Source organism: Primulina huaijiensis, chromosome 14, assembly GCF_012295235.1.
Source record: "Primulina huaijiensis isolate GDHJ02 chromosome 14, ASM1229523v2, whole genome shotgun sequence".
NCBI classification, from domain to species: domain Eukaryota; kingdom Viridiplantae; phylum Streptophyta; class Magnoliopsida; order Lamiales; family Gesneriaceae; genus Primulina; species Primulina huaijiensis.
The window spans coordinates 1,810,150-1,833,086 of record NC_133319.1 but is presented as its reverse complement, the minus strand read 5'-3'; the positions used below and the strand labels follow the sequence as shown (position 1 = coordinate 1,833,086).

The 22,937-nt window shown below is 34.0% G+C and overlaps 2 protein-coding genes across 3 annotated transcripts; both read left to right on the top strand.

Annotated features, from left to right (window-relative positions):
- The first annotated feature begins 288 nt into the window (after nt 1-288).
- Nucleotides 289-18,980, top strand: LOC140957685 (valine--tRNA ligase, chloroplastic/mitochondrial 2). 2 transcript variants are annotated; one of them, XM_073415024.1, is made up of 27 exons: nt 289-520; nt 882-969; nt 1,523-1,646; nt 2,365-2,448; nt 3,185-3,279; nt 4,528-4,619; nt 4,922-4,975; nt 5,455-5,507; nt 5,622-5,689; nt 6,330-6,405; nt 7,653-7,736; nt 8,017-8,165; nt 8,256-8,373; nt 8,449-8,565; nt 9,340-9,560; nt 10,107-10,196; nt 10,723-10,834; nt 12,546-12,656; nt 12,846-12,983; nt 13,624-13,674; nt 13,758-13,870; nt 14,966-15,113; nt 16,017-16,121; nt 16,220-16,321; nt 17,701-17,773; nt 17,927-18,093; nt 18,626-18,980. In XM_073415024.1, the coding sequence occupies exons 1-27, from the start codon at nt 373-375 to the stop codon at nt 18,752-18,754; spliced, it is 2,910 nt and encodes a 969-aa protein (XP_073271125.1). In that variant the 5' UTR covers nt 289-372; the 3' UTR covers nt 18,755-18,980. The 2 variants fall into 2 exon arrangements, with proteins under 2 accessions (XP_073271125.1, XP_073271126.1); XM_073415025.1 differs by lacking the exons at nt 289-520; nt 882-969; nt 1,523-1,646 and having other exon boundaries at nt 4,528-4,611; nt 18,626-18,978.
- Nucleotides 18,981-19,475: 495 nt separating this feature from the next.
- LOC140956606 (uncharacterized) lies at nt 19,476-21,972 on the top strand. The gene is made up of 5 exons (XM_073413417.1): nt 19,476-19,736; nt 20,790-20,888; nt 20,983-21,091; nt 21,163-21,242; nt 21,661-21,972. Exons 1-5 carry the CDS (start codon nt 19,552-19,554, stop codon nt 21,770-21,772), a joined length of 585 nt encoding a protein of 194 aa, XP_073269518.1. The 5' UTR covers nt 19,476-19,551; the 3' UTR covers nt 21,773-21,972.
- Nucleotides 21,973-22,937: the final 965 nt, after the last annotated feature.

The window sequence follows — 22,937 nt, the reverse complement described above, 5'->3', positions numbered from 1 at the left end:
GTTCGAACCGGATGAAACCGTTTTCAAATTGTTGTATATCATATTGGATTTAACTGAAATCGAATTGAGCTAGACTAAAATATCGATATTTTATTTATACCAACAATTTTGTACATAAAAATTTATTTAGGAATAAACAAAAAAACTAAATATATTATTTGTTCGAACTTTTTCGCAAAAGCCCGGTCCAATTTAACATTGATATTAATATATTTATTCGAACTTTTTCGCAAAAGCCCGGTCCAATTTAACATTGATATTGAAATCGCTTCCATTGTACTAAGAGAAGTGGGGAGAAATGGCTTTGTCAAGGCCCTCTTTCTTATCTTGTATAACCTGAAACATCCAACTTTCGAAAAGAAGTGGGGAGAAATGGCTCTCTCAAGGCCCTCCCTCTTATCTCGTTCTTCCCCCGTATGCAACAGGCTGAACCCAATACTCTTATCTTCCATACGATGTCGTCGCGCCACTCTCCACCCATCTACGTTCATTCGTTTCAGAAGCAGACGTTTTTTCGCTGGTGAGCACTATTTCTTTCAAACGAAGATAATTTCAACAACTCAGAGCATAAACCCATGTCTATAGTTGAGTTGGAGTTTAAATCTTTTTGTAGTGGAAGAAAGGGATATAGCCGATTCAATGTTGATTTGTACAAATTCAGAAGACTGCCATTTGCTTTTATATTGGCAGTTAACAAATGATCAATATTGTGTACAAGAGAGTTACGTTGATGAGTCAAGATTGTTGTTTTATCGGCACCGTTGTTATGTGATGATGCTATTAGATATGGTCGAAAATGGTTTTATTTCGAAAAGGAAAACAATGGTTTGCTTGAGCGTTATTTTGTTTGCTGAAGTTGTTTTCTTTTCTGTGAATGCTAGTTCCTGCAATGGAGAGCACGGGCGTATTTACTTCACCAGAAGTAGCAAAAGCATTTGATTTTGCATCCGAGGAACGAATTTACAAATGGTAGTTTTTTGTCGATATTAATTTGTTAACTAGGTTTTTACTCTAAATTCGATACACATTTGCAAGAAATGGGCAAAAATAAAATGAAGTGCATGTTCCATCTCAAGGATTTGTGCTTGTGAGCAAACATGATTTTGAAGGAAAAATGTACAATATTCAAAGTTTTCCTCAATGCTACATATTATTTACTGGTTGGGAAGGATTTAATATGGGAATGTGCCATAACTTATGCTCTCTGTCTTACTTGAGCTTTGTAGGAGAAAATATATATTTTGTTTATCATGACCATGTTTTTTTGGGAATCGTTTCTGTATATTATATGTCAAGTTTTAAAATATGTTTAGTATGTGTCACAAATGTCTCATCATTTGGCATTTTGGGATTTAATACAAGTTTAAAAGAGCAAAAGACCTCTTGTTTTCTGTACATTCATCATCTCATATCCATGCTGACATTAAAATATCTTTTAAGGGAAATATGGTGTTCTTATATAATGATTAGTTATTCGTTTGTGTTACTAAAAATGGATTGGGTCATTGATATTGGATAATAGGTGGGAGTCTCAAGGGTATTTCAAGCCTATTGAGAGAGGTGGTGAACCCTTTGTGGTATCGATGCCGCCGCCAAATGTCACCGGTTCACTGCACATGGGACATGCAATGTTTGTGACTCTTGAGGTAGGATAATGTTGTTTCCTTTTAACCACAAAGTTTCTTGTTTTCAATCCTTTATGTAGTTCTATAGTTTAATTTTTATATTTTTCGTTCTTCGCATAAGGTTTTGTTCTGATATGCATGAAGATTTTATGACTTAGAATACATCTTGAGGGAATTGACTTATCCTGCACAAATATTATCCCAAGACACTCCAAATCCTGATAAAAACTTCACTAATTACGATTATAAAACTTGTAATACGTGTGTACCCAAGATTAATATGTGCACTACAGTTGTAGATAATTTGTGGTGGTAACCATAGCTCTCAACAGTTAACCATTATCTATAGTGATATAAATTAGTATGCTCATTCTTGCTTCAAGACGATGAAATTGATTCATGTTGCTGGATCCGTTAGTTATTCTGATAATAGAAGATTTTCTGTTGCTGTCCAAATAAATACTCAAGTTATTTTTTATAACATTTCTATTTTCTTAAGGCTTGAATCGTGAAAAAATCACATTTTGGAATGGTAATGTGCATGGATCAAGGGGGAACACGCAGTTGTTCCTCTATTCCTCATCCCCCCCGCTAGTCTCTCTCTTCATTCTTTACCCCCTCATCTCCCTTCTTATTTTTGTCATTATGTTATCAAATTAATTTTCTATTGGCCATACTGAAAATTTTTAAACTTGAAGAATTGCATATTGATTTTCCAGTTTTTTTTATGCATTTGTAGGACATTATGGTAAGGTATCAGCGAATGAAAGGAAGAACTGCCCTCTGGCTTCCAGGAACAGATCATGCTGGTATTGCTACTCAGGTTGATGATTGGATAAAGTAACCACTTTAGACAAACACTCTGTCATGATTGAATTTTTGTGCAGTAAGAAATTATATTTGTGATTCTTTGAACTTTTATTATTAACCTGTTTTAAAAATTAAAGTTTATGCTTCTTTTTTTTTTTTTTTTTTTTTTTTTTTTTTTTTTTTTTTTNCTTATCAGTGTAATTATGTTCATCTAGGATTGTTTCATGAAGCTAAAAATATATTTTACTTGCAAATATTTTATTCGCTTTTAAAAATATATAGTGCAATTGGCAGATGAGTGATTAGGGTGTTCAGTTAATTGAAAGGATCATACAGCGTTTTTCTATCGACGGACAAAACTCTCGCTCCTTTTTCTCTATATCACATAATTTATCATTCTATCTAGCTATTGTTTGCTTGAAATGCTTATCAGAGCAATTATGTATATCTTGGATTGTTGCATGAAGCTAAAAATATAATTTACTTGCTAATATTTTACTCCCTTTTTAATTATCTAGTGCAATTGGCAGATGAGTGATTAGGGTGTTCAGTTAATTGAAAGGATCATACAATGTTTTTCTATCTACGGACAAACCCCTCGCTCCTTTTTCTCTATATCACATCATTTATCATTCTATTGTTTATTATTTTTTCAATATGTTTTAGCCTACATCCTGAATCTTATCCAAGGGAGTCCCTTCTATTCTATAAATTTTTTTGCGAGAATTAAGCACACCATATTTTTTCAGCTGGTTGTGGAAAGAATGCTCGCAGCTGAAGGAATAAAAAGAGTTGATTTGGGTAGGGAAGAATTTACGAAACGAGTATGGCAATGGAAAGAAAAGTATATTTGTTCATCCTTTCTCCAAGCTCTTTTTTTTTCTCATTTGTCTGCATACTCCCCATTCATCCTTGGATTATTTAAGTTGTACTATCAGCCAAATGACTATTGATGTTTGTAAAAGTTACCGATTTTAATTTTCCTCAATTGTGTTGTATTTCTTCTGAAAAAGTTTTTTATTTTAATTGATTCACTTGTTTTTTCATTTTTTACTCTTGTTTCATTTGCGACCATTTAATGTTCATGTTATTATCATTGCCCTTGTTCCTTTCCTTGTTGCCCAGATTAGTTGTGGTTTCAGATTTTTTTTATTTCGTTCTTGTCAGTGGATGACATGGAGGTGTGCTAGAGAGACCATATCCCATTTTTCTTCTTCACATGTCTATTGTTGTAGTAAGACTGGGTCAGATAATTCCTGCCTTTAACCTACCTATTGTGGGACAGACTGGGGTTTATAAATGGATTTGGTAGGTTGTATGTTTATGTTCTAAACCAAAGTAGGGTTGGGTCAAGTTGTGGCCTCTGGTCAACTTGATCCATGTATTTTAAGCGTAAAGAATCATGAAAATTATGTAATTTTCGTCATGGTTTTGATGATGATTACTTGATACCTTTCTTTTCTTCTCAAAAGATACCTAGGGAATTATTTATTGATTTCTTTGAATGATTTTTTATGTTCATTTTTATTGGTTTCTAGACATACCTGAAGGAATAAGCGGGTAGACCTGAGATTACGAATTTAATTAGGTGCCTCTGGATTAGCAACAAGTTGAACTGTCTTGCCCTTTTGCCGTTCTTACAGATATCTTATACCATGGGGGTATTGAGGTAGGGGAGCATCACGTCAATGCAATGCTACTCTTCTGTCAGTAAAAAGGTGCAATAATCTGTGCAAAAACTGAATACACATTCTGTGTGATCTTGGAGAAGTTTGTAAGGCACTGCTATTCTAGATCACAGGCTGCCTTACAAACATTCTAATGAAGAGTATATCAATAGGAGACTGTCCTTAAGCGTGTGATTAATCACAATAGTATATTAAGATTTGGTGGAGCATTCTGGCTGCCAGCCAACTTTTGCTGGTCAATGATTGTTGGATGATATAAACTTCTCTTTCATTCTGCAGTATTCATATTCATATGTTTTATAGAATTATCGAACTTGGTAGTCAGTGGATTTTTTCTAATGTCTTGTTTTTTTTTTCAACATTACTGATTTGTTTAAATGTATTATACTCTCTGTTACTTCTAGGTATGGTGGAGCAATCACAAATCAAATTAAGAGACTTGGAGCTTCATGTGATTGGACCAGAGAACATTTTACCCTTGATGAACAGCTGAGTAGTAAGGCAATTCTTATCCAGTAAACCCTAATAAACAACGAATCATGATAATATGTCCGGTTTGTATGGCTGTGGTGATATCTGAGATAGGGCATAATTTGGCCCCAAATTGTAATCAGATGCTAGTTCTCATTTTTATATGTTAGTCTTGCTATTTGGTTCTTAAAAAGTTTCTCAACTGCACTCTTCCATGTATTGTCGATAATTTAGTGAATCAAAGCTGTGCAAATGAATGCTGTATCTTGGTACATCCCCCCCCCCACCCCCCGGCGGTTCTGAAGCATTTTTTCTTTACTTTTGCAGGAGCAGTAGTTGAGGCATTTATTAGGCTTCACGACAAAGGCCTAATTTATCAAGGTTATTTCACAGTGCTTATTCAAATGTTTGAAGACATTATGCAATAACCTTTTTATATTTGAAAAGAAGATACTGGAAATTCTTTGATCATCTGTGCAGTGTTGCTTTTGTTAAAGGAAATAAGGAGCTAACATATTACCTCAGATCATGTCTGTTTGTATAATATCTTTGTTTGTATAATATCTATGCATGTTTGCCAGTTAGTTGTTTATTACAGGAGAAACTTATTGATTTTCTTCTCACGGCCTTTTTAAAATTGAGGAATTCTGTGGATTGGTGTTTTTGTTTATAATTTACGTAGTTTATGCTAGATGGCTTTGGACTCGTGTAGACAAAAACCTATGTTGTGAATTGGAGTGAGATCAATTGCTTATCTTTGCTGCATTAAAGTGTATGGATGGACATTGAATCGATTTAGAATTATGTCATTTTGTGTTTTATACTCTTTATTATATGTGGTAACAAATATTTTGTTGCAGGTTCTTACATGGTCAATTGGTCCCCTAATTTACAGACGGCAGTTTCTGATTTGGTATGCAAATGCCAAACTTGATACCTAGTTAACAACATAGGACTAATTCTCCGCCCATGTCTGTTGTTTGTCTTTCTAATGACACCTCTTTTATTCAAAATAATATTTCTGTAGGAAGTGGAGTACTCGGAGGAACCAGGTGCATTATATCATATAAAGTACCGTGTTGCTGGTGGTTCAAGGTATGACCACACATCTTCTCTTAACGTTTGCTTCCATTACCTTTAAATTACTGGTTTACTGATCATTTGATTGTTAAGCTAACTAATTAATTCACTAGTTTCACAAGGACTACTTTTTTCCGGACATCGTTTTTATTTAAGCTTTTAAGTACATTCTGGGTAATATGTTGAATTAAGCTGTTAAGTGCATTATGTCATCAATTAAGCACACGCCTCACCTTAAGCATTGCACTTTGCACCTCTGCGCAATGGCATCTATTAGCCTTGGTGCATGTTGCGGTTCTAAAAACTATGAAAAAGATTATGGTTATTTTTTGGAGAACCTTATTTCATTCTTCTCGAAAAGATCCTTGTAAGACTTTTAAGACAATTGTAGACATACTGTTGAAAACAAAGGATTTAAAGAATGTGAACATTCAAAAACTGGAAATTTTGAATTTCTGATAACTTCATGAAGTATAGTTGCTCATCGTTTCAGATTGATTAAAAAGATGAGGAAAACGTGAAGAGAAAAAAGATAAGTAGGATTATATATATATTGGCATGATTCCACGGCGGTGTAAGAGCTAAAATTTGTATATATCTTATTTGTAGTTAATTGAAATTGATCCTATGTAGGAACATTTTCTTTACCTCACAGGAGTGATTTTCTGACAATTGCAACCACAAGACCCGAGACTTTATTTGGGGATACGGCGGTAGCAGTGAATCCCAAGGTAACTTATTAGCGAACTAATTCAATGAAAGATGATTATAAGTAACTCTTTGTTATTTCTTTGGCGCTTAAAGTAAACTGTATTTTCTTTAGTGACTTGCTTATGAACATTTTGGTTGAGGTTAACTCATATGTTATCCACCAAATAACTTATTACTGAAAACATGAGGTTCTTGAGTGGAAAAAGATTTTAAGAAAATGTGTTTTACATAATCGTATTGGAAATGTGATATTGGTTTGGTTTTGTTTTCTGAAAAGAACACCTTTATTTTAGATGTTATATCATCATATGATATTTAGTTATTTGATAATGTATGGATCAACTAATTTTAAAATATAGTGTTAGGATTAAAGTATATTAGAGTAAGAGACTTTTTTTTGGGAAATAATGAAATGTAGTTCTAGTGGGATTCAGATCACATGAGATGAAAAGATAATTCAACTCCAAGATATGCTTTAATCATGTTGGTATATTGTGGGTGATGTTTTAGTCGCGAAATGTTTGTGATGATGTGCTGTTTGAAAAAGTGGCTGTGTGGAAGTTATTTGAGCAAAATTTAGAGACTTTGTTACTTGGAAAGAGGGGCAGTTGGGTAATATGGAATGTGGAGGCTCGCAACAAGGTACTATTTAGTAAGTAGTAGTGGAAATTTGATTTGGAGGAGAAAGCATTTTGTCACAGGTTTATAGCAGGAAAATATGTTCCTGGTCTAAGGGATGAATGTTCACATATCATCAAAGAGCATCTTCCAAGTGTCTTTGGAAAGCAATCTGGATCCAACATGATAAATGTAAGAATCGTGTGGAATAAAAGCTGGAGATAGATGTGGATTTCACAATTGCATTTTTAGAATGTGCCCTGGTATAAGACTTTGATGGCACTTGGTTTTCACTTGATATGGTTTTAAAATTATTTTATCTTTTAGAGACATGTTATATGTTTGGAAGAGATAATGTAGAAAACTATGAAAGCTAATGATATTAGCAACTACTTAGCAGTTGTGGGAAAAAGACAAAAGTTGATCTTCAAAGGTATACGAGGAGACATACCTCATCTATGGGAGAATATCAGGCACTGGATCGGATGAGCTTCACCATTAGTCCTTTGGATTGTGCTTTACTTCAAGTATTTTAACTGTCTGTTTCACATATTCGTCACTGTCTTTTGTGCTTCCAATGTCTTCTTTTTAAAGACCATCTTTATCCTGTCAGTCGTGATTGATGATATTTTTGTTGATGTTTTCTTAGGATGAACGTTACTCGAAGTACATTGGAAAGCAAGCTATTGTCCCGATGACTTTTGGTCGGCATGTGCCCATTATTTCTGATAAGGTAAAACCTTGATATCATTTATTAATTCATTTTTAGGAAGCCTGTTGCTCTAAAACCTTGATATCATTTATAATATTGGCTTTTCTTTTGAGCCCGTACAATGAATGTGAAAAGCTTTCTTACTATGCTATAACTACAATGTTATCAATTCATTTCTTAAGATGTGTAATAACTTTCAGATTGCTATCAGGTTTTTGGTCAATTTTAGTTGTTATTAGAAGTGCCCTTAGAACTTGAATGGAAATCCCTTTTGAGGACATAACATCTTGTCAATGTGCAGTATGTCGATAAAGACTTCGGAACTGGTGTCTTGAAGATAAGCCCTGGCCATGATCACAATGATTATCTTCTGGCTAGGAAGCTTGGTCTTCCGATTCTTAATATCATGAATAAAGATGGGACTCTCAATGAAGTTGCTGGCTTGTATTGGCAAGTGATATTTGATTATGTTTAAAATTTTGTTGGATCGAATAATTTTTTGTCTCTACCTTGTATTTATCAATTGCAACTAATATTCAGTGGTCTAGATCGGTTTGAAGCACGAAAGAAACTTTGGCATGAGCTTGAGGAGACAGGATTAGCAGTCAAAAAGGAGGCTTACACAATGCGAGTTCCAAGATCGCAGCGTGGTGGAGAGGTGTGAAAATAATGGATAAATATTTAATAGATACATCTTTCCTTTCGTTTTCTCACAGAAAGTTCCTCTTACCAGATAATAGAGCCTCTTGTGAGCAAGCAGTGGTTTGTAACAATGGAGCCTTTGGCTGAGAAGGCCCTTAGAGCAGTAGAAAAAAGAGAACTAACAATTTTGCCTGAAAGATTTGAGAAAGTACGTAATAGAGATATTGTAAATCCTCCAAATTTGGTTTTCTACTCCTCTTTTTCATGTTTTAATGTGCTTATGCATGTTTCCATTTTAGAGTTGTCTAAAAAGCGCTAGATGGTTTTTCTAGCTTATTTTCTCTCTAATTTTTTTTCTTGTTCATCTCCATATTTATTTAAAAGTTCGTCTGTATCGGATTCAAACTTAAAATCCATGATATATTCCTCTCTTCATCCGATACAAATTCTTCTTTGTGAAATTCTCTTGCATATTCAACATGTGTTTCAAAATCTTCATCTTCACCATCAACAATTCATCCTTGTGACATCCTTGTGTCACAGTTGTTTCACAAGCAAGTGACACATCCACTACTTTTCTTTTTTTCTTCTATTCTTGTTGATGATCTTGACAATGAATTGAACATAGACTAAATTGTTCAACCTGCCGCTGCCAACCGCCAATTAATGCTGCAACGCCTAGAGGCATCACTTTCGTAAAAATGGGGGCCGTGGGCGACCTAGTTGCCTAGGTGGTCCTAGGCAGCGTCTTTTAGAACACTGCTGTTTTATCGGAAGAAGCTGTTCTGGTCTATTTGTTGCCTCATTAACATTGGGTAATATATCTGCAATTTTTAGCATAACTAAAACACGAATATTGGCCTTGATGCTTTTAAGACTGTTTTGGGCTGTCTTATTTTATTGGTTTTGGTTGGTTAATCTTAACTGTATTTATTTGTATAAAGTTGGAGTCCTTTATTTATTTACTGCATGATGATGCTAGATATATAATCACTGGCTATCAAACATCAAGGACTGGTGTATAAGCAGACAACTATGGTGGGGGCATCGTATACCTGTTTGGTATGTTGTGGGTAAAGATCCTGAAGAGGAATACATAGTAGCTAGGAGTGAAGAAGAGGCTCTTAGAAAAGCACGTGGAAAGCATGGAAAAAGTGTTGAAATTTATCAAGATCCAGATGTTCTTGACACTTGGTTTTCCAGGTTTGTTGGACCATTTTTCTTTAATTGACCAGGCCATTAATGTTGTACTTTCCTGTCTCCTTGTTTTTTGGTGTAGAAGTAGTCAATGCTGCCTGTTTCTTGAAAGAATATTTTCTGATTATGGACTTAATAATATGTGGAGGAAACTATGGAGTTGAATAGGTATTTTTCACACTTCGTCAAAGCTGCTGTTAATATAGGCACACTAACCTCTCAGATAAAGTCTAGGCTCAGCCAGGCATGATCCCTGCGCTTATTGACACTCCAACCTAAGGCCCAGCAGTTCAGTTAGGTGTGTGCCTAACACGGACTAGGGAAAAGGCTGATGATATACCTTGTTTGATGATTTAGATGATTTCAAATGTTATATAGTTTTTAATTTTTTAATTCCACTAGATTTCTTGCGCTCGATAATGTAGCAAGGTATAGATTTTTTTTTTTGGGTTATTTGATTCCTGAATGTTTGTATGTCCTGAATATTGATTTCAAACGTTGAATGACTGGAAGACCAGATAGTTGACCGAATTCTGTTTGCCTTTTTGTTAGTTCTCTGTGGCCATTCAGCACTCTTGGTTGGCCAGATGTATCAGCAAAGGACTTTAAGGACTTCTATCCTACTTCAGTTCTTGAAACAGGGTATTCACAGATTCTACCTGTTCATCTATCTTTCTGTATAGCTAGTATTGCCGTTTGGAAGATTTCTTTAGGGTGGTGCTCAATATTATCGTCTTAATTTGTCAAGTTGTGCATCTTTTTATATTTAAATTCTGTAGAGTGTTACAGAATGTGTAATTTACATTTTAAAGCAGGAAAATCATCCATCTTTTGTACTGCACTAGATCCTCTTGTAACTAATGTAATAACTTCCTGAAAATGAGGTGATGAATCAGATTCTTATTTTCATCATCTCCATGAGCAAAATTTGTCTCAATATGGATAATCTCCTGAAATAAAGTTAATTGCTCCTTTCTGGCTTACTTGGTGCAGCAATTTATTGTATTTTGTGAGGCTTCCTAGCCCCCAGATTGTTTGACCTTTTCACATTCTTATTCCTGATCACTTTTCATTTGACAACCCATTTTACTTATATTCTTTTAAAGAGATTATAAGTGTATCCATTTCGACCATGCTTAGATATAATTGTTGCTGCTTGTTTTGCCAGGCATGACATATTGTTCTTTTGGGTGGCACGAATGGTGATGATGGGAATAGAATTCACGGGGACGGTTCCATTTTCATATGTTTACCTTCACGGTCTAATTCGAGATTCTCAAGTGAGTTGGAAATTGAGGCTAAGATCACTGCCTCTAGCGATAACTTTTAATTGAATTCCTTGTTTCCATAATGATCTTTTAGTAGTGTTATTTATTGTAAAGCTGGTTCTGAACATGACCTGCATCGAAGCTTCATGTTTTATTTAGTTTTTGCATGCCATTATGTCAATCGAGTTTATCATTGTGTCATTGTTTTTTAACCTTATTTATTAGATCGCGTAGTGAATAAGACTTCATTTTTTCTGTATTATTGGTTGTAAGATTGAACATTGTTATTTTATGAAAAATTATAATTGGTTGTAATAGTGTATATCAAAATTTTAAATCGTATAACAACTCTAGCACCACGTTTGACTGTTTTCCCAACAGGAGCGATTATTGATCACAATAATCCTCTCACAATAATTGCACCAACTCACAACTCATAACAAATGAACATATGACATTAACTCTGATACTTATTTTAGTATCGAACATTTGTCATTTTACCACAAAATCTGGGTGATAACAGTGTTTTAAGCTGCATAACAGCTTAAGCGCCACATCGTGTCGCTCTTCCAGTAGGACAACTATTGCGTTCCAACATTGCTTTGTTTATAATTGATCAGTACCGAGTAGGATAGAGTAACCAGAAAAATTGTACTTGTTGACTTCAGGACCAAAAGTAGGTCGATTTAAATCCTATTTAAAGAAGTGAAAAGGTTATATGACAGAATTTATTTTGTTCCTAAAAATTGAAGTTGGGTTTATAAAATGTAACAAGGGACTTATTTGATATTTTATAGCTTCATTTAAATAATTGTCGAGTTCTCTAATTTTCTTTTTATAAGGAGTAAAATCATGTCAACTTGTTTAGACCTAGGAAAATAAGCTCATGGCCCCTTTTTATCTAATATTGAGTCGACAAATCGAGGGTTCATACTCTAAAATTGGAGGTTTCAGGAGGAAAAAACTTGTGAATTTGTTTGGTATAACAAAAAATAAGGATCCATTTTTGTTTTATAAATTTCATCTATTCCCTGACTGGAGCCATGATCAAATTCTTCATGAGATTCATAGTTACCAAAACAAAAATGATTACCTTGATAAGACATTCCCTCGTTCTTCCTCTTTGATGTTTCTGGAATTTTGTATTACTTTCTTTAATTTCTCCTTGCAAAATTAGAATATTAAATTCGGCTCACTTTGTAATATGATTTCCACATTAGCAAATAAATGATTAGCGTGCTATGTTTTAGAATGTTAAGGACTTGCTATGTCTTTCCATAGTGGTGTTACTTAGGTATTTCCATCACTACCGTTTTCTGAGAGGGTGCCATTATGTAGTCACTGCCATGAGGAAATTGAAAGTATGCTGCTAAATTTATTTAATTCAAGATATTGGGAACATGTAAAATGGATAGCTCATCGGTTTCAGGCTTCCCCTCCTGGAATAGTTTTTTGATTTTCTTTACTTTCTATATTTCGAACTATTGTCTGGTTATTCTGATGGCGTTGTTGATAAGTTAACTAATTTGAAGTTCTGGTTTCTTCTCAAAGAGGATGCTTGATGGTCATCTGAGTAGCACTGTTAAATGCATGGATACACGCTTTCATTTTGAGTTTTGACTAAAACTTGGGACATGCATTATTCGTTTGAACATTTTTTTATTCATATGGTACTTTTCTTGAGTCTGATGCTACTTTTAACTTGCTATTCACATTAATATAGGGACGAAAGATGTCTAAAACACTAGGAAATGTCATAGATCCTCTTGATACAATCAAAGAATATGGAACTGATGCTCTGCGCTTCACTCTTTCTCTAGGAACTGCTGGTCAGGTTTGTCATTCTTATCTTAAATGTGAAATTGCTCACTTGCAAACTTTTTTATTTTGAAAAAGGAGGAAAATACAATGGTTTGTTATAGTTTCGCTGCTTCATTTCTTGGGAACTCATTTGCTTATTGCTAAATACATCTGGCGGTCAATGTGGTAGTTTTCTAAACTTTGCTTTATGTTCTTCTTTCAGGATTTAAATTTATCTACCGAGAGGTTAACTTCTAGCAAAGCATTCACGAACAAATTGTGGAATGCTGGCAAGTTTGTGCTCCAGAATTTGCCTGATCAAAGTGATTTATCTGCTTGGAAAGCTATACAGGACTTCGAGGTTCTTTCGCCTCTTATTGTTTCTCAAAATGTCATTTAATAATTATTGCCCCAACTTCCATGCGAACAACGAACAGCTATATCGGAAGTCTTACTTGTGGAAAATGGTGACGGTTGGTTCCACCATTGAACAGCCCGAGTTTCTTTCATTTACGTTTGGGGTTGGGGGGTCCAGATTTAAAACTTGAAGAATGTTCCCCTGATAAACATACTGGTTGCCCTTATCCTACAATATATCTTTATCCTCTTAAGCTTGTTGGTAATACTACCAAATTTGAATAATTTTTTAATCAGGGGTAAGCACATATGTTATCTCAGTTTGCATGCATCACATTTGGGATGGAGGGGTCCAGATTTAAAACTTAAAGAATGTTCCCCTTTTAAGCATACTGGTTACCTTTATCCTACAACTTTTCTTTATCCACTTAAGCTTGTTGATAATACTACCAAATTTGAATATTTTTTTAATCAAGGGTGAGAACATACGATATCTCAGTTTGCGTGCATAATTCTTGAATTGAGGAGTTCATAATGTTAATTAATTCATGGAATCAGTCTTTTACTAGTAGATGAACAACATAAAGTCAGTCCTTTGTTCCTCGGGCTTATACCTCTGACTAAATAGATCAATGTTTTCACAGTTTGACATTGAAAAGGCAGTGCTCAATCTACCTTTACCAGAGTGCTGGGTGGTAAGACTCAATCTCCCAAAACTGTTGAATTACAGTCCATTATTTCCCTCTCTATTGTCATCACTTCTTCTATTTGTATGCAGGTTTCAAAACTTCATATGCTAATTGATGCTGTCACCATTAGTTATGATAAGTTATTCTTTGGTGATGTTTCAAGAGAAATATATGATTTCTTTTGGGGCGATTTTGCTGACTGGTACGTGTATATATATATATAATTTTTTTTTCTTTTTTTTTTTTTGTTTTNTTATTATTATGATTGCACAAATTTTAATAAGCTGATTCTATTTCATTGTCCAAACTCTCAAAGTTTCCTAGTTTAACTTGTCATATTTAGTGATCAGAGTTGAGATGTGAATTGTGTGTGTAGTTTTTCAGTTTTATCTTCTCTCATATGAGCCTCTTCTATCACATCTGGTAAATTAGTATGATGATGTCTTGCTCTCCCTACCCTGGTTGGTTCAGATTAGAGGGTTCAGATTAGAGCCACTAGAAGATGGGAGTAGTTAAGGACCTCCAACAGTAAACAGAACTGGAACAAAAACTGTTGGTTGTGGGAGTATAGATTGTAAGACGACAGAGATTTTTTAATTACACTATTGCAATTGAGTGCTCCGTATATCATCAAAAGTTCCTTTTGAGGGTAACTATTGGCATGCCAACCCCTAGCATAATCCAACTGAAAGTAAAAATATCGTCTCTCTAACTCTCAGTACTTTTGGAGGTAATAACGAAGCATTTTTAACTCTTGTTGTGACTTTTGTGTGAATTTTAACATATCCATTCAAACTGGGAAAACAGAATATTGTCTTTGTTTGATCATGAATCTAATAATTTTTTTCTAGTTAACATAATGAAATGGATTATTATTCTGGTATGCTTTGTCTTTTTCAATCACTGTGTCTTAGTTGTTTCATATGCTATATTTGTTGAGAATTGCAATTGCGTAAGTTCTACACCCCTGTGAAAATTGCCCGTTGAATTAGTAGTTTTAGTTTGAGCAAATATGGAGTATGGATGTTTAGGTTATATATTATTATCTAATATAAATAGAGCCTTTTCAGCTGTTAGAATTAGTCTGAGAATAGTTGTTCACTGTGATTCTGTTGTTATCGTATTTGTAACTAGTAACTTGTTGCATTACCATTGCTTTTGTAAGTTGTAGAATGCTCCATATTTCTCTTTGGTGCATGACAATTTCCAGACTCATAATATTTTATTTTTCCTCATTATTGCTTTGTAGGACTCACTTATCTTTGCACCAGACTCATGTTTTTGCATTTCTTGTTAGGTACATTGAAGCAAGTAAAGCTCGGCTCTATAACTCGGAAGGTGATTCTGTCGCGTCTACATCACAGGCCGTACTTTTATATGTGTTCGAAAACATACTGAAATTATTACACCCTTTCATGCCATTCGTAACTGAGGAGCTCTGGCAGGTATAAAATATAGTTTAGTGTTGTTTTCCCATTGTGTTCGGAAAACATTTTGAGAAAAAGTGTCTTGCAAGAAATGTGAAGTTTGATATTTGATTGGCTTTATTTTTTGACGGTATATATCATGTCATGCAAGAATTTATTAGGATAATGATTTCTTATCATATATTTAGTTATTCTAAAATGTAGTGTTAGTAGTTAAAATATCATGCTACAATAACATGTTTCTGGGGCATGATGAAAGGTTGAGTTAAAAGTAATGTTAGCGGTCAAAAGTAATGTTGGGAGATATATAATAGAAAAAAATTGAGTTTTGAGAGATTGGAGAATGTGTTTGGGAGAATAAAAAAATTAAAAATGTCTCCAAATTTTTTCTGTGTTTCCATGAGAATTTTAGTAGACCTTTTCTTATCAGCGTTATCAGAATAATGTACAAATTTAATTGTAACCATCACCTGCAAGCATTTTGTTCATCACCCAAATGATCATTTTGGTCTATGGTTTTGGTAATTGATATATTTGCTTTGTGAAAATAATTCCTCTCTCAGAACACTTTGTATGTCACAGCCTTTTTCCTGTTTTCACAGCTACAGCAAAGGTAATATGTCATGATCTTTTTAATCCTTGGCTAAAATATAAACTTCAGCCTTTTCGGCCTCACTTTAATTTAGAGCAGGCATTGGGATGATCTTTTTGTCATTACATTGCAGTGGATCGGAACACTATAATGTTGTTGGAAGTGTACCTTCTGTTAAAACATGGGCAGAAATGGATGGTTCCATATTCTTGAATATGTCTTCTCATGCCTATTATTAAGACAGAAGGATTCCAGTCCTTGTTTTAATTTTGGATTCAAAATGCTATGCTTCCCCATCTGAAAATTATGTATATTGTTGTTTTCCAAAGTCATTGCCCTACCGCAAAGAAGCTTTGATAGTAACAGCATGGCCGGCAACTTCTCTTCCTAGGCTAGATGAATCTGTGAAGAAATTTGAAAACTTACAGGCTTTGGTAATAATCCTTTTATTTTTACTATTGAGATAGACCAATTGAGTTACCTGATTGTGTGCTTAGATAGTTCTTGTTTTCCGTTTCTGGCCTGACCTTAGACCAGGGCGATTCGAAATGCAAGAGCGGAGTACTCTGTTGAACCAGGAAGACGTATACCAGCTTCTATTGTTGGGAATTCGGAAGTTTTAAAGTATATATATGTAAGTTGGTCAATCTCATACAGTTCCTATCCTACATTAATGAAGAAGAGTGGTATAATGGACGGTTAGCTTGATATTTTGACTTCCAATCAGCTAATAACTGTTGTCTTCTGTTTTTTTAATCTTTTAATGAACTGCATATTGACTAGTGGTAATAAAATGTTAGCACCTGATTTAACCATGGAGAACGGAGGTTCATCGGTTAGGTTCAATCAATGAGTGAACCAGTATTTTTCTCAATGTGAGGAAATGATGAAATATTTATGAGATTTTTTATTCAAGTAGATGTATTAATCATCAAATTAGTGATATACTGTTTAAAAGACCTAAACAGTTCATAGACTTTGCACATTATTGGTGCACGAACTTGCACTTGAACGATAGAAGTATGATACATAGACAATATTTCTTAGTTAATTTGTCATGATATTTAGTTACCTCAGCCAGTAACAACTTAAGGTGTTAGAGCAAGACTGTGTCACGAGCCGCGAAGAAGAAGTGGGCCGAGAAGGGGTTGTGGGCAGCAATGTAGAGAATGAAACTTACAAGCCCAAGGTCTATCAACGTTTCAATCGTGGAAAATTTAGGTTAAAGATGGAGGAGCAAGAAAATTTTTTCCTTAGTTAATAGGGATAATTATTTCCTTGTTTTAACTATTTCTTTGTTTTTAGATTTCAGCGTATCTTTTAAAATTTGGTAGGATTTCTTTCGGTTTATTTTTGGATTTGCGTCATCAGTATAGGTAGGAACTTGGGGGAAGAATTAGGTATTGAGAAAATATCAATAAAAATATTATTTCACAAGATTGGGTGGTTCTCTTGTTTTCTCAAGCCCCAATTCTTCAACTAATCATAGTTCGTCAAGGGCGTAAATCAAAACGGCAGGAATCCTATTCTGAACTAGGAGATTTCACAGTTCAACGACCCATAACACGATCCCAAACTCAGGCACGTAACAGACAGGTAAACTTTTACTGGCATCGATACTCTCTTCGATTGGTGAAAGAAATTCTTAAGATCTGATTGAATAGATTGCTAATAAGGCCACATCTAAGAGCAATGCTTAAATTCACGCAAATACCTGAAATTTGTTTTGACAATACTGGAATAACAATTTAACAGGAGAATGCGACTAGGGAATCCGTTGGTCTTTGTGTTTTGAACCTTTGAATGATCTATAGATTATTGCTTTGTTTGCTCTTGTTTAAACAAAATTTTCTGGAATCAACAGTGCTGACATTAACTCTTGCATTACATTTTCAAGTCTTATATCCAAATGCAACCTTATGTTTTTATATTTTTAATACATACATATGCCAGCTTCAAATAATTGAAATTCAATGGTAGTTGTAGAGATTATCTTCTTCTTTTGTGATGCAGGAGGAAAGAGAAGTTTTGGCTCTCCTCTCTAGATTAGATTTTCACAATATCAGCTGTACCGAATCTCCCCCAGGTACTGCAGAAAAATTCTATTTTTTGCAAGTATATAATCATTTTCATTATCTAGAGTGTCCTCTATGTTTCTGGTTCTTGATTTTCGTTGTTGTGAATTTAGACTGTATAATTACCGTTGTACAGCATTGTATTGATGAAAGATGATCTCCAGGTGATGCCAATCAATCAGTTCATCTTGTTGCCAGTGAAGGTTTGGAGGCTTATCTTCCTCTTGCTGCCATGGTAGATATTTCTGCTGAAGTGCAGCGCCTTTTGAAACGGCTTGCTAAAATGCAAACGGAATACGATGGACTCATGGCTCGCCTAAGTTCTCCCAGTGTGAGTTGTGATCAAGACTGTTTTTTTTTTTACTTATTAGTGGATCAAAATTGAAAATGAAACATGAACATGCTTCACTTCCAGCTTCGTATTTCAATTTATAATTTTCATATACAGTGTATTAAGTGGAAATAAGGGAACCATGATCTGAAACTGTTGTGCTCGAGCTAGAGGCTGTACTGTTGCCTCGTCTTTTGTTTTTAAACCACGAAATTGTTTTAACATTTACTACAAAATCAGCCATGTTGCCATGAATATAAGATGGATTGGGCGTGAAATTTCGTTACTTCGATTGAAGTGGCTACACCAGCCTGAACTTCTGTCGCATAGTTGTATTTTCCAAAGTTTATTTTTAACTCACTGCTGTAACTATTGACTGCTTAAATGATTATGCTTGTCTAAATCCGCACCAGATCTTCAACGATCAAATGCTTTAGTTCGAATCTCTCATTCTCGTGTGTTCTATTTTAGATGGATTCTTTTGTCCGCTCAGTAACTTTGAGGTCTCATGGTTTTCATTATTTGGTTACAGTTCGTGGAGAAAGCTCCAGAGGACGTTGTTCGTGGTGTTCAACAAAAGGCAGCAGAAGCTGAAGAAAAACTGACACTGACAAGAAACCAGCTTTCTTTTCTTGAATCCACCATTCCAATCTCCAAGTAAACTCGTGAAATTTTTGTTGTCAACGAGGCCAGTCCACTGGAATACGTGAGAAATAGCAGAATTGATTCTTCTTGTGAGTGTAAGCTAGAGTATACAGTATTCAATCTTTGCATTCTATCCATTTTATACGACAATTACGTTAAGGGTGGTTGTGCCTTTTTATATTGTTGAAGCTACTGAATGCATCTTCTGATAGATTAGTATATAAGAGTGAATTCACATCAAATCCAAATTCTTTTTTTCAAACCAAATCAAGTCTTTAGCTAGTTATGTAACATTTAGTTGTCTCGTTATCTTGTCAGGCACTATTGATGTGAAGGATGACACGTTGTTCCGTTGGCTCAAGTTCTATAGAATATTATATTTATATATCATTGTGTTATTCATATATATTAATGTATATTATAAGTTTTTCGCAATCACCAATCCAACAACCAGACGAAACCTTGTCTAATTTCATATGCATAGAGATTAGTACGAATTGAATAATCAAACTTGTGGATATGAGAAGGAAGAAATTACTATTAAAATATTATAGATTAAAAATTGCCACTAATTTATTTTGAAATTTCAAAATTTATATTGCATTAATTTTATGATATCCACCAAAAAAAAAAGAAGAAAACTGTGGCAGGCCAAGAGTAGGTTATAAAGCCCATTTAGAACCCATTAAGCACAACAAGGCCCACTAAATACAATCCCCAATCTTCCACGTGTTGTATATTGGTCTGCGCGGAAATCTTGCACGGCGTCTCACATCCTCTCTCCCCCCTTGCCGATAATCCTAAATCGAATCAATGGCGAAAACCCTTGCTTTGCCGATCATTTTGGTTTTAACTCTACTTTCCATTTCTTTTATCTTCTCAGAATCGGCAGCGGCGGGTCCATTTATTGTTGCCCATAAGAGAGTTTCTCAGAAAAAGCTTAATAAGAACCTGGAACGTGTTTCCGTCTCCATCGATATTTACAACAGTGGATCCGAGTATGCTCTCCTTGATTTACTGAATCTTTTTATCATCTGTGATTTTTTTTTTTTTATGATCCTTGTTAGATTTAGGAGGCGACCCACAAATTCAGTGGGTAATATTGTGAATGAAGCTTGAATTTTTCGTTAGAGCGGATATGACTCTCACTGGGTGCGCCCCTGTGGATTGTTGTCTGTAAACCCTTCAAATCCTCGGTTGCAAAAGAGGGGGAAATGTTTTGTATTGATTGCATCAGCATGTAGATGAAAGCAGTAGCTGATTGCATGTGGATGCGAACGATAGTTGATTGCACAGATTTAAATTTTTTAACGAAGTTTGAATGTGGAAAACGATATTGAAAAATAAGTGGATGTGGGGTTTGAATTTTCAAAAGTTTAATTAGTGTTGAGCATTTCGAAAAACCGTGAACCATTTATGTGCATTCACTGTATTCATTTTTTTCTTTCAAAGGCATTCATCGTATGCATTATGGAACTCTGTTGCCAGTATGATTTGTATTTGCCTTATATCAGTAGATGTGTTATTTTTAAATACCATCCAAATGAATTTATTTATTTAGTACTTAACGGAACCAGGAAATGGAATTTGTACAACTTGTATTAATTTTTAGTATTTGATATGTTCTAAATGGACTTGGATTCTGTTCAAATTACGATATGTTAATTGTGTTAATCTTTGAGTAAATATATACTGAACACTTTTTGCAACCATTTACGAGTCTTTGGGCTGTGATCTATGCATTCAATGCTGACGCATATTATTGTTTTACGTCAAACATCAAAGAATTTTTTCGATGTTTTCTGTGTGAAAGCTATGAGGAGGCATTTGCCTCTCTTAATAGGAAAGAGCAACTGTTTTTAATGTGCAAACAATTTATTTGACAATGTCTCTTTTGCCTCAACCTAACTAAGGTATTATACAAGAATACTTTCTGGGCCTCTCTTAGTTAGAAGTTTCGTTAAGTCCTTCACCTAAGTAGTTAACTTTTTATAAGCTGAATTGATTGGTTGCTTGAAGTTGAAAAGTAATGTTTGCTTACTATATTGCAGCGCAGCATATGATGTAAGCCTCACTGATGATAGTTGGGCTCAAGAGGTCTTTGATATTGTGACTGGAAACACTTCTAAATCTTGGGAAAGACTTGATGCGTGAGTTTTTCAATTTTTTGTAGGAATCTTTTGTATTGTCATTCTTTCTTCCATTATATTTACTTATATGTGGATTATTTGCATTTGATTGTAGTGGCTCCCTTGTGTCACATTCATTTGAGTTGCTGTCTAGTGTGAAAACCGTTTACTATGGTGCACCTGCTTTGATCACTTATCGAATTCTCACGAAGTCTAAGCTACAGGTTGGCCTTTTTAAGTACTGAATTACCAGAACAAGTTGAATGTAATGATACTAATATCTGGTTATTTTCAGGAAGCTTACTCAACCCCTGTTCTGCCACTGAATATTCTTTCAGAAGAAACATCGGAGACAAAAATTGCACTTGTAATTTTGTTTCCTTATATTACTAACATAAAAGCAACTTTTGAGTTTTTATATTTGTAATACTTGTTTATTTTTGCTTCTGCATCCTTACTGAAATAATTCTTTTTTTATCTTGTATCTTCACTGTGGATGGATTGATCTCTTTATGGCTTTCAGGCAAAGGTACTTCCCTTCTTTGTCGAAAATCCTTTGATATTAGGGTGTAGTTAGTGAGGTTAATATTTTGGATAAAGGTCTTCACGTATATTCCTCTTATTCATGCATTGTGCTACTTCCTTTTATTTTGAATTGTGGGTTGATGATTGAATTTGAGACTCTTGTTAACCGTTATTTCTTGTTCTCTGACATTTTTAACATTACATGTGATAGTTCAGTGTTTCCCAGCACCATTTTTCTCCTCTCTTATGAATCTTTCACCATGCAGAGGTTACTGGCAAATTATGGTTCGCATGTTTCCGTGGCTCTCATTGTTTTCCTTTTTGTGAGCCTCATGGTTACAAAGCCAAATGCCGCCAAAGGAAGCAAGAGGAAACGTTGAAACTTCGAGAGATGATGTTCTGATTTGCTTCTCAGGACAGCATCGTTCATAACAACGCGGCGTTTTAGCTTTTAGACTTGGGATACACAATCAAGAGAATGAAGATCACATCGTTGAGGAACTTTTATTGATTTCCAAGTATAATTTAATGGCTTTATATTGTTTTTGTGTAAGATGCTTGGGTAATTGTTTTGGATTTATCTGTTTGGTCCGTTTCTTCGTGAGTAGCTTGAGGAAAATACGCTTGGGATTGATCCTAACTGTTAAGATGACATTTTTGACTAATCGGTAAATTAATTAAATAATTACTGGTAATTATTTGAAAAATAAAATAAAATAATAGTCTCTTAAAAATAAAGGCTTCTTGTTATTAGCTTTTTTTTTTTTCATTTGGGATTCTACGTACGTAATTCTAAGACTAACATCGATCTGAAAAAAATATCCAAAAAACAAATATATTTTACACATTATTTCTACTTATTGAGATTTTTTTTTTAAAACAAAAAAAAAAAAAGCATAAGTAGAAAATAACAACTCACCCCAAGTAAGGTAAAAGAATACAAAGGAATTATTTATTAAAAAATAATCTAATATACATATAAATATATGACTTCTAATTGTGAATTTTTTAATATACCCTTGTTCATTTAATTTAGCAAATTAAATCAATAGTTTTTTTATGGGTTCTTTTGTAATTTAATGTATATCTTAAATGCCTTTGAATATTAATATGAATTTTCTAATATACCATTGTTCATTTAATTTAGCAAATTAAATCAATAGTTTTTTATGGGTTCTTTTGTAATTTATTGTCTATCTTAAATGCCTTTGAATATTAATGCATATTGAATTTATCAATTTACCCATTATTTTTCTTTGTTGCTACTAAAATTTGTTACTAAAATGAGTGTATTTTTTATGATTGCTAATGAATATTTAATATGTATATCTTATCTTATCTTTTATTTTACATATAAATACGTCAATTTTATAATAAGTTGATTTTAAAATATGAACTAAGAAGCATCATATATGTTATAGATATTGAAATATGTTAAATATTATTTCTAAGAATATTTTTTTAACGTAAAATTATTATGTGATTGCATTTTTTCAATATTTTTCTGAAATTATTTTTTAATTGTGATTTTGCTACTTGTACCTC

What these genes read in the sequence shown, in the direction of transcription:
- LOC140957685 (XM_073415024.1), top strand. Translation starts at nt 373, where the DNA reads ATGGCTCTCTCAAGGCCCTCCCTCTTATCTCGTTCTTCCCCCGTATGC. An exon ending in CTCTAGGAACTGCTGGTCAG is followed by an intron (nt 12,657 to 12,845) that starts GTTTGTCATTCT and finishes TTCTTCTTTCAG; the next exon opens with GATTTAAATTTATCTACCGA. An exon ending in AAGCTATACAGGACTTCGAG is followed by an intron (nt 12,984 to 13,623) that starts GTTCTTTCGCCT and finishes ATGTTTTCACAG; the next exon opens with TTTGACATTGAAAAGGCAGT.
- LOC140956606 (XM_073413417.1), top strand. Translation starts at nt 19,552, where the DNA reads ATGGCGAAAACCCTTGCTTTGCCGATCATTTTGGTTTTAACTCTACTT. An exon ending in ATTTACAACAGTGGATCCGA is followed by an intron (nt 19,737 to 20,789) that starts GTATGCTCTCCT and finishes ACTATATTGCAG; the next exon opens with CGCAGCATATGATGTAAGCC. An exon ending in TCACGAAGTCTAAGCTACAG is followed by an intron (nt 21,092 to 21,162) that starts GTTGGCCTTTTT and finishes GGTTATTTTCAG; the next exon opens with GAAGCTTACTCAACCCCTGT.